Here is a 12,099-nt window from a genome sequence, read left to right as displayed (position 1 = left end):
CAATTTTTTTTCTTCTCAGGACAAAAAATATTTTCATCATAAGTAAAAGATGGTCACACACTTTTAGAAGACATTTATTTTGAATAAAATTTAAATGAGAAATTTTGAAAACTTCGAATTGTCGGAAATAATGATCAAATCATATGTATTTACTTTTTTGTTGTTATTGTTGTTGTAAGTCCAATATTTCGCTAAAAATAGCTCTATTGCATAATCAAGTTACCTGAATTGATTTTTTTCAATAAATTTTTTTTAAATAAAACTGTAGTGTTGTTTTCTTTAGGGCGACAAATTTATCCTTCCACCCTGTAATGATAGGATCCATCAATATAGCAAAACTGTGGCCCTTTTTAAATGGTTGTGTCTTCAGGAGGTAATCGCACTCGTTTTCTCGACAAGAGAAGTCTACAATACTTATCTTGAGTAAAATAGCAATATATATTGTTTGTTTTAATATCCACATGTATCCATAGCTATTCTTTTGCACGTAACGCTAAACAGAGACATTTAGTATATATTTTAGCAGCCACAAACAAGCAGCTGCTAATTGAAGTATTAGTATTGTTTATAATCTAAATGTGACAATTGATTTTTTTTCAGGGGATATAAAGTTGGATGTAGTTTTTTGTCGTTGTTATTGTTGTTGTAAGTCCAATATTTCGCTAAAAATAGCTATATCAGAGTAAGAAGTCTAGTTCATTATTTTTGTTTTCTTTTCTCCATTTTGCTGTTATGGAGAAGATGCTGCCTCTGAGTAGAAGAAAGATAGTAGAGAAATATACGTGTTGTTCCGGTGGTTTCACGTATGTTTTGCTCCAGTTTCAAGCGGGAAATTTAAAGTAAAAGATGGTCACACGTTTTTAGAAGACACTTATTTTGAATAAAATTTAAATGAGAAATTTGAAAACTTTGAAGTGTCGGAAATAATGAGAAATCATTTCATGAATCCACACTTACTACGACATATCCGAAAACACTTACAAAAATACTTCATCAGTGGTCATTCGCTACAACCGATACAAAGAAAAAAAAAAAAATCAAAATGCAACTGCATTATTTAAACTTTTATATACTGTCTGTCATTGGTTTACTTACCGGTACCGAAAGTTTTTGGCTCTCTGAGGTCGGTTCATGCTTAATTTGGTGAAAAGAATCCGAATAATGTTAACGAAAAATATAAAATTGATCTGTAAAAAAGAAACGTTAAAAATAAAATTAAAATTTTAGCAGCATCAGAAAGACAATTTTATTTCTACACCGTACATAATCTCATAAATATCCATATAGGAACATTAAAAAACAAACAAACCAACAAATAAACAAAAAACCTCCAAATCAATAACTTAGGGCAACTATATAAAAGATATAATTCTTCATCCAAAATTGCAACCATCTATATTTACAATCGTCTAGAACCATCGTTCACAGTTTACTTTACACCCATTTATGTACGTGTGTTATTTATGCTTGCATGTCCAGATAAAACTTCCACAATACTAAACAAAAACTTACCAAGTTGTTATTGTCTTATTAGCGTTGCCCCCCCCCCAATAAATAATATTTGTAATTTTGGGTGTCAACTGAGCTGGGTTTCGTCAGAAGGAATTTTTCAGTGTTATTATGAACTAAATTGGAAGGAATTCATGCCGATTTATTCTTCGGAGGATTTATATATATAGAGGAGAATTGTGTGTGTGTGTGTGTGTGTGTGTGTGTGTGTGTGTGTGTGTGTGCACAGGAATTAGTTGGGCGATTAGGAGAAAAATGCAGGGGGAAAGAGATAAAGATAGAGATAGCTAAAGAGGGAGCAGTTTTAATATAACTTTTATACTTTTGCTGAGTAATCCTGTAAAGAAGATACTAATTCCATAAACTTACACCAAATATTTGGATTACTTACATACTCAGTTTATAGTTTATCGCTTAGTTTGCGTTATCACAATAGCCGTTTACCATTGGTTTTCGTTTGTACGAAACATTAGTCTTCACTGGAATTTGGGTGGAACTAAGCCTCCCTAAGATCCCAGTCCTCTTCGCACTCATCCAATAGAGGTTTGGTTAGTGCTTTCTCTCCTCGGCCTTTCCATCCACCTTCACCTCCCCTCAATTACTTGGTGTGGCGCCAGTTTATGCTCACACTACCATTTTTTTTTTTATCGGGGGAGGGGTAACTTACTGTGTTTTAGTTTTCATGATTCCGTGTGGGTTCTTTTTGTGTTTTACATTTGTATTAGTTTCTATATGTCCGGCTAATGTGCACGAGTCTCAACACTCAAGCGTTTCTTTAATATTTCAGCAGTTATAATGATGATAATGATGACAATAATAATAATAATAATAATAATAATTATTTCATTTATATACGTATATAAGAAGGTTGTATTGTGTATAGATTTTCAATACATGAGTAGAGATTAATAATAGTATGAAAATATATTATGGAAATTAAGGCACCTAACTTGATGTTTGAGTTCGTTCCCTATAGACTCTGAAACGGCTGGGCCAATTTTTATGAGATTTTACACGAAGGTGCTTTATGTATCTGGTAGTGTTCTTAGACTGGTTTTGTATCGGGATGTCTTCCATTAGTATCGATAATCGAAAAAATTCGATGAAAGAAGGAACATATATACACACACACACACACACACACACACACACACACACACACATATATATATATATATATATATAGCTTAATGTAAAAGGAAAAGAGAAAGATCGATTCCACAAAAGGAGACTTATCCGGATAATGCCAAGCTGAACAATAATTATTGGAGCTTATACAGAATATAACCTAAACAATATAAAACTCAGGCCCAATGAAAATATAGCTTAGAAACCACCTCACAGGGCGAAAGGCTTAAAATCTAAATTTAGAACTGGCGAGCCCCCCCCCAATAAGAAATTATTTAAAAATCAGCGTATTAGATTTATACTAGGCCCTCCACCCAATAGTATTTACATTAAAACTTTTAAATGTACCGAAAATATAACCTAAGGAAAGCTCCCCCGATTCAACCCAACCCACCCCCGTCACTCATACAGACACATCCCCATCCCTATCCTACCCCCTCCGACTACCAGCTAAGCGTTCCATCTAGATGCTAATTCCTACTGATAATATAACCTAGATTTGAACACAGTTGAACTAGTCCAGCATTGGGTAAATTCCATCACAAGAGCCTCCGTCGAAAAAATACAGTTTTTGCCAGCCAAATTAGGAGGAATAAGAATTCACCAGACTAAAACATCCACGGAAGACCCCACCCACCCCACCAAAAATTATATTTAATGTTTAATTTTAATGTTTACTTTTAATTTTGCCTTTATTTTTTATTTCATTTATTCATTTTATTTTTCTTAATATTAAATTTTTTATTTTCATTTTTAAAATTTTTCATATTCAATTTTTTTATATTCAATTTTACATCTAATTTATTTTCAACTTTATTATTACTACTATTATTATAATTGTCATTACTATTATCTTCCGTGCTATTATAATTACTCTACTATTATTTAATATATTTTTACCACTCTCATAAGTAGCTATGGTTTCCTTACTCCCCCATTTTGACATCAATATGTATACTTAACCTTTTACATCAAGTTATACGCATTCATAGTCATTGCCACCCTAATCTCCGACCGCTCCCTTATGATCATACTCCCTATATCATAACAGTAGAAACTTATAAATATATTGCTGCATATTACCTTTCAGTTTTACAACCTTACATACCCCCCCCCCCCAATTAATTAACCACTCCATAGAAAATAGACACCCCACAAACCGTTAAAATAAATTACCACATAGCAACAATACACCCCCTATTTAACCATAATACATATACCCCTTAATCTCAATACTATGTTAAAGACAATTTTTATTCTTATATATGATACTATATATAATAAACTTCTCCTTATTTATTTAGAATTCAATAAAGCTTTCCCCAACATTCTATAATTCCTCTTAATCTTTTTCATGCCTAATGAACCTTACGCTAGACGCCGCATCTCCCCCATGCTACCTAGTACCTTCTCTACTCTTCTGATGAGAAGCAATAGGCTTCGAAATGCCCTGGCATAAAGGGTCTCTTCTATCCCCCAAATTTTGCCTGTATTCCATTATTCTATAAATGATCCATTCTATATCTACCTATATATAGTTTTGTGTCTTCATTTCATACTCTTGTTGTCATATATATATATATATATATATATATATATATATATATATATATATATATATATATATAATTGGATTTTCTATGGGCCGTTCTTTTATAGGTCTTTAGCCGGTTAAAATTGTTTTTAAGGGGTCAAAATAGGTCGACATTGAAAAAGATCGTTATGGATTTTGTACATTCATCTTCTTTTATTTTTAATCAGTTTATATGCATGTCACGTTGGTTCAGTGATGACGTCACCAGCTTTTAGTGTTACAGTTTCGATTCTTGCTGAGGGCACCTAAATAATTTTTTAAAAAACTTTTGAAATCACTACTCTATAATAATATATACGAAATCTGGAAAAATTAAAATATATTGTTTAAACGTATTTTCGACCTGGTAAAGTCGCACACCTGCTATCTTTCATATATAGACAATACAAAAAATATATACTTACAATGACTGTAGCTACTATCGGGCCGCGCATTATCCAAAAGTAAACCTTGTTCGTATGGGTATTCCAGCATCTGAAATTGAATTGAAGTACACAGGATGAAACTTTAAAAAAAAATTAATAACACCAGAGAGCATCCTATATCTTTATAAAACCACAATTCGTCCACGGAGTATTATTCCCACATTTGAGCTGGTCCGTCTACCACTAGTCTCTCGCTCTTAGACAGGTCCCAAAAAGAGTCTCCAATCTAATAGTTCTCGCATTGTCGACCAAGCTCGAACATTTGTCTCATCGTCACAATATCGCATCCCTGTGCTTGTTTTACAAGTACTTTAATGGAATGTGCTCTGATGCAATCATAGCACTTACATTCCCTCGACGTACTTACCCCGACTAACCCGACAAGCATAAAAATCACACCTTTCCCTGTTGAGGTCCATAGATGTCGGAAAACCTCCAACTCTAATAGTTTTCTCCCCCGGACTGCAAGATTTTGGAATCCCCTCCACAGTATTTTATGTTCCTTGACTGTACTAACCTATGTTGGTTGTTTGTTAGTTTTTTTTTTGTTTTACGGCATATCAACCCTTTTCAGGTTATTTAATGCCGAATCCAGTTATTTTGAAGAAATTTTTTTTAATAAACTATATATATATATATATATATATATATATATATATATATATATATATATATATATATATTTCAAGTCGATTTCTGTTTAACAAATAGTTGGGACCCTAACAGTTACTATCACTCCGGGTCAGAGTGGACCTGGGTACAATGGCAATTAAAAGGTGGCCCCACACTCCCCAAGGCCCGCAAGCTGGGGCCTCACCATCGGATATAGTTTAAGGTCATATCCAGGACCGACGTTTAAATGTAATGTGAACAGTCATCTCGTTGCTCAACTCCCCAACACTCCTCTGTTGGACACGATACTAAATAGTAGCGCCTTAATTCTAAGTGACAATATGCTTTGTATAGATTAAAATAATGAAATGTGTTTCTTTTCTAATGCAACTTTTATTTATAAAAAATACCAACAACAATAAGATTAGGAATTACCAAATATTACTTTATTAGACTTTTTAGCTACTCTTTTCATATTAAATATTGCCATCACAACGTTTCGGTCGATGTAACCTCCGATCGTCTTTTGTTGCGTTTTGTCGAACTCAGAAATCTGCATGGAATTTTGTACAGAAGCTTTTATTTAATCTACGACGGTAGATTGTTCTCGTTCTGTAAGTCATGTCCGGGTAAAATTATAATGTAATTCTGTAATTATATTTTAGTATCGCCTGTACTGAAGATTGATCTTCGGAATATTGCAATTACTTAGCACTTTTATCCATTGCGTCTGGAGGTTAGAGTTTCAATCTTATGAACAATGCTAAAATGTACAATTACGAATCACTTAACATTTTTACTCAGTAACGAATGACGAAACGAGAGTAAGTTACGCCTATGGGTTAAATAAAATGCTCCGTTTGAAATTCCGTACAGATTCCCGAGTTCGGCAGAGAGGTTTCCGAGTTCGACAAAACGCAACTGCAAAAGGTCGGGGGAGGAGTTTACATCGGCTGAAACGCTGTTTGAATAATGTAAGATTAAAACAGTACTTTGAGTAATTGAAATAATGCCAATCCTGATAAAAAAAAAAAAAAAAAAAAAAAACCCCGGAATCCTTATATTAGTTTAGTTTTTGTTTCGGATATTTATGGCGAAATTATTGAAAGTTTCTATTGGCAAAGTTCATCGCAATCCAACGAAAAAGAACTGTGGACTTATATTTTGAAAATAAAAGAGACCTATTTTCTTCATGTCGAGAAATTGTAGTGGGTGCGCATTTTGTAAAATCCACTTACTTAACAATAAGAAAGCCAAAATGGCGACTCGCAGCTGATTTTATCCTCAACGGTCACACGAAAGTAAAATGAATTCTTGCCGTTCGTATGCAAATTAGATGATCATGGGCTGCATAAAACGAAGCCGTTTGAAGAACAGGACAGTTCGTTTAAAAAAGGCGAGCCGTGCATACGTGCCGCTTTGACGCATGACGGATTATTTATTTGATTAAACACGAAGTAGGCAAAATGGGACGAAAAAGAAAGCTGCAGTTGTTAATCGCCGGAGAAAAGTACACAAAGTTTCGCATTAGATAAGGAACCGAAGACCTTACAAAATTACCGATGATTCCTCAGGTATCTCATTCCCATTGGTCAATTTCACGTCAGTTTGCAAATTACTTTCTGGACCTTATTTGTATAAAGTATTCAGTAAAATCCATTAGAGTCAATTTACTGCTGTGCAGCTTTGTTTCAGCAGCATTATTGCAACAAGCTCAAAACGACCTTTTAATCAACCAACTACCACGAGAGATTTATATATATAACAAATAGGCTCTTAGTTAAGACAATTATTATTATTAGTTTTCAAGGGATTGCATCTTAATTTTTGAGCTATCCTGTCTTTGACAGATAATGTTAATTCTTTTAAAATAATACTTTTGCTTTTAAAGTCATCATTCACAGCATTGTCACAAATCAGCCTGTGATAAAACCACGTGCTACACCGTTCAACAATGAACGTTAAACTCCAACGTTATTTCCGTGGCCTTCATCTTCTTTTCTGCCAGTGCCGTCGTCTCTTATATTGGCGACTGCCGAGAATAGCACGCACGATTTAAAAATATAAATATAATAATAAAACAAAACAGAAAAAAATACAAACTCTGATGTGTGTGTGACACCATCGACCCTCTGAACGCTAAGGTCCACATTTACATCTACTATTGAGGTCGTGTTTGTTAGCTGCCGTCAGCTCATCTCAATCTACTCCATCACAACTTGCGTTCAACTGTGTCAAACTCGCAACTGTTGTCAAACGTCGAAAAAACCTAAAGATTATCCGTAAACTGTACCTACATGTCGTAAACTGTCGCAAAATTCACTGCCACGCCTAAAACTAACCCTAAAATATATTGGCCGATGTCTGGTCTTCTATCCGTTACACATTGATTAACAATCATATTCAGCTTCAGTTTTGTGTACCTTGGTAAACAATTTTCTTTACATTGTTCTGCTGATAAACCTACTTCCTCATTTTTGTTATATTTTCCCTTTTTTATATCTTAACACTTGGGGGTGGGAGCGCCAATCGTATCACACAGTAAATTATCGCGTTTTTATGACCAACGAAATTCTAAACAAAATTTTGAAACTTCTTTGGAATTTTTTAAAAACACGACATCTTTCTTCAAAGAATTTAGTAAAACCCGTTTTTAATAAGATGTTTTGTTTCTATGCAATTCTTGCGATCGCCTGGAAGAAACTTCTTACATTCTACTCATTCCAAGATAAACAGCAGATCTCCATCGACCAAAGTTGATCATGGGCAGCATCGACATCACTGCCTGTAAAGACCGATATGGGAATAATAGTTTCAGCAACAAAGTCTGCATGTGTGTTCTGTCCTTGGTCCGCTGGAGTAAACGCTTTGCTTACTACAAAGCTGCCTCTCTGTGGCGACGTTTTTCAACTTCTCCCCTGACTTGAGATGTTTGATCAGGGTTTCCCTCCATTTAGATAAATTGGCTGCTTCTCAGCCTCCTCATCTGTCGTGTTGATGATATTCTTTTTCCTTTGACTTTAATGCCTGATCTACGAAAACGTTTTTCCTGCAAGGCTAAAAATTAAAAATTAAAACATGAACTAATAGCTATTACGTTACGCATGCGTAGTCGTAATGCCGTCGATCGACCTTCTTTGGGAAATCCCATTTTGTTTTAATTTTCACACTTTTGCATCGAGTTTCCCCAGTTAACACCCAAATATAAAGTTTCGCATGGATTTGAATACTCTATATATGAAGTTTCGTGTCTGTACATAAAAAAACTGACAAAGGTGTTTTTAGGAAACCTTTTTAAACAAATATATATACATAAACATATATAGAAATAGGTTTACGTTGGCTATATACTTACGCAAATATTACGCAAGTATAAATCATGTAGAATATCTGCATGAATATAATTACACGTAATAGTTAACTAAAGACGATCATACCATAAGAAAACCAGACAAAAACTAAAAGGGAATTAATTAAAATGAATGGCTTAAAGAATATGTAAATTAGCAAGATCTTTTGCAGATGAATACAATTCCACGACCCATATATAACAAAGTTATATTTTCTTTTTAAATAAATAGAAAAAAGGGATTTTAATATGAATATCAATACACAAAAGACTCAAATTATATATATATATATATACATATATATATATATATATATATATATATATATATATATATATAAGAACAAATAGTTAATAAAACATGTTAAAAACACTTTGAAAAAGAGTTAAAAATATATTTAATCTGAAAAGGAAACACTTAATAAGTGGATAATCCTTAATCGACGGAGTTTCGAAGAAATACTTTCCTTCTCACCAGAGCGTAGGAATTAGCAAAATGTGGAATCGGATTTTGCATACTAAAGTATTTGATGAAACTGCAAGTAAGTCAAAGCTCTTACTTGATAACAAAAAGTGAAGCAGAAGGAATATGGTGAAGAAAATGATGATTTCACGTGAATGACGATAAAATCCAAAAATGTAAATCCAAGAAACTTAATTAATTATGTGCCAGAACTAAGAAAGAAAAAAAAAACGATTAAAAAAATATTTAATCTGAAATTGCGTTTAAAACTAAACCTTGGAACAGGGGGGGGGAGAAAAAAGAAAACGGAGGAAAACGGGTTAAAGTTCCCTAAAGAGAAATAAAATTCTCGTTGTCTCCTTTTGCCGGCATAAAGGCTTTCGAACCGCAATAGAGACAGACTCCAAAATTTTTAAATGGTTTTTGGAGTCTGCTCTCTGTAGCACCTTGAACTACTCTATTTTATATTTTTCAGCACAGCATGGATTGTCAACCAAATGCTGGCCAATGGCAGAGTCCAAAGCTACGGAAGGAGGAAGATTACCAGGTCCTACCCTCCCCTGTCTGATTTTAGATGGAACGTGCTGGTTTATACGAGTTAGCAAATGCAAAGATGTTCGCCCAACATAACCAGCATCGCACTGGCATTTAAATTGATAAATAATATTACTAATTTGGGTGTAAGGCAAACTATCTTTGTGAAAAGAAGGAAAACCAGGTCTCGTAGTGTATACCAAACGCAAGGAAACAGAGTAGAAGCACATATAAACACTTTTAACAATATGTTTTGACAATTTAATACTTTTATCCCCAATCCACGGTAACTTTAAATAAACCGGGAACTTCGCAGTCCCAAACTTTTAGGGGATTTTAAATCATCAACCTTCTTGTCAATGCAGTCTTCAGTAAGGTCTAATGGATAACCATTATTGATAAATATTTCTCTGATCTTATCAAGTTCGAAGTCTAATCTATTAGGTGAACATATCATGAGAGCTCTATGTACCAGCGTGTTAATTAAACCGACCTTACATGATTTGGGTACAAAGCACGAACAGTTCACATATAAGCCAGTAACACATATTTTTAATTTTTCGAAGACGGTTCTTAGAGATATCGAAAGTCAGGTTTTATCTAAGGGGTTAGATTTCTGTATATATTTTGGTATAATTAAAGAGAGAACACTCGCTGCTTTTGAAGTTTTGTTTTCTCAACTCAAACATAATACTCCCTATTTCCTCGAGGACATTTCTGGGATGAAATCAAGTTTGGTTGACTTAGCTCACCGATATAGCAATACTCCTGTTGATCGCAGCGACTTTGTTTGGAATAAAACGCAATTAAAAACTATCAAGGCGTTGAAATCAAATGCTAACATATATATGTGTAAACCAGACAAAGGAGCAGGAGTTGTAATTATGGATATCTCCGATTACGTTGAGAAAATGCTATTGCTTCTCACCGATGCTTTTAAATTCCGGAAACTTGGCCCTGTCGGATAATACTTGCAAAAACGAGGCCAAGATGCAAAGACGTCTACTTGCATTATTTTAAAGCAATGTGTTTTGCAAGGATTTCTATGACAAGATCAGACCCTTTTTTTCCATGGTGGTCACCACTTATCAAGGCCCAGGAGCCAATCGGGGATAAGGGTTATTGTGTGTACAGCAATCAATAGGATAGTATCGTAGTAATAGTATTGGAGATTTGATAAGGTGTCATTACTTAAGGGGGCGGTTCATCAGGAATTTGTTTGTGTTGGACTTGAAGACATCCAAGTTGAAGTCGGGGGGGGGGGCAAGCGGCAGAAAGTTCCACAGGCGTGCAGTTCTAAGAAAGAAGCTTTGTTCATGGAATCTACATTTGGATTTAGGCCCGGATAAAGAGTGGGAAAAATTATTGACAGTGGTTTCAGCTAGTCGGGTGTTTTTGGTGAAAGATTGGCGAGAGGGGGCCAGAGAATGAAGCTTAGATGATCACTTGCCATGTAAATAACGATAAAACAGAGACAGGCTCGCAACGTCTCTTCTGTGGGAGAGAGGTTGCAGGGAAGAGAAAAGGGCATCCCCCACCAAGTCACAAAGTCTATTTTGTACTCTGTCAAGGCAGGATAGGCTATTTTTAGCAGCTTCTACCCAGATGTGGCAGCAGTACTCCATCTTTGGGCGTACTTGACTTTCATATAGATAGAGAATTGCATCATGAGTGAGATATCTTCTGGAACGGTAGAAAGGTCCCACCATTTACCCAGCGACCTTGGTCACAGACTTAATGTATGTGTTCCATTTCAGACCAGGAGTAAAGGTCAAATCCAGAAGCTTATCAAAACATGGGGCCTTCCTTAGACGAGAGCCATTCATTTCAATCGATGCCAGATGGGGATCAGAGCGTTTATGATGTAATGATAGGAGCTCGGTCTTAGATGCATTAAAGGTAACCAGCCACCTTTTCCCCCACTGTACCACGCGCTCAAGGTCTGAGGAGAGAGAATCAGAGAGAACATTGCCATTTACGGCCTTTGATGTGTTGCTATAGATAGTCGTGTCATCAGCATAGATGTCAATGAATGATTTAAGTATGTGTTTTGGGAGATCATTGATGTAGATCAAGAAGAGAGTTGCGCCCAGGATGGACCCCTGAGGGACTTCAACATTAATACTGTGAGCCTCTGATTTCTGCCCATCAACCACTACTCTTATGAGCCTATCAGAGAGAAATGATTTAATGATAGAGAAAACATTTCCAGTTATACCGTAGCTGGAAATCTTGTGAAGTAGGCCTTTATGCCATACCTTATCGAAGACCTTTGATATGTCAAGAGCAATTGCCCTAGAAATGAAGACTTTGTTGAGAGATTCGCTAATTCTATGAGATATAACTGTTAGCACGTCTGCTGTAGATCTAGCAGAACGGAAACCATATTGCGTGCCACTAAGAAGGTTATTTCTGCTGAGGTGGTTGACTATTTCTCTATTTAATATGGATTCCAGCAACTTACTCATGACACTCAGGAGATTTA

The 12,099-nt window shown here is 35.1% G+C and overlaps 1 protein-coding gene across 2 annotated transcripts in view; it reads right to left on the bottom strand.

Annotated features, from left to right (window-relative positions):
• Positions 1-12,099, bottom strand: part of LOC145291420 (secretin receptor-like) — a 480,255-nt gene that overhangs the window by 18,059 nt on the left and 450,097 nt on the right. For both annotated transcript variants that reach the window (XM_080137246.1, XM_080137247.1), the window contains exons 9-10: positions 4,636-4,705; positions 1,096-1,187 (exon numbers count right to left, since the gene is read on the bottom strand). In XM_080137246.1, the coding sequence (XP_079993372.1) occupies positions 1,096-1,187; positions 4,636-4,705 (162 nt within the window). The remainder of the gene's footprint in view (positions 1-1,095; positions 1,188-4,635; positions 4,706-12,099) is intronic.

This window comes from Euprymna scolopes, chromosome 12 (genome assembly GCF_053919585.1).
Source record: "Euprymna scolopes isolate OS-2025 chromosome 12, ASM5391958v1, whole genome shotgun sequence".
Taxonomy (NCBI): domain Eukaryota; kingdom Metazoa; phylum Mollusca; class Cephalopoda; order Sepiida; family Sepiolidae; genus Euprymna; species Euprymna scolopes.
This window is presented reverse-complemented; position numbering and strand designations above follow the sequence as displayed.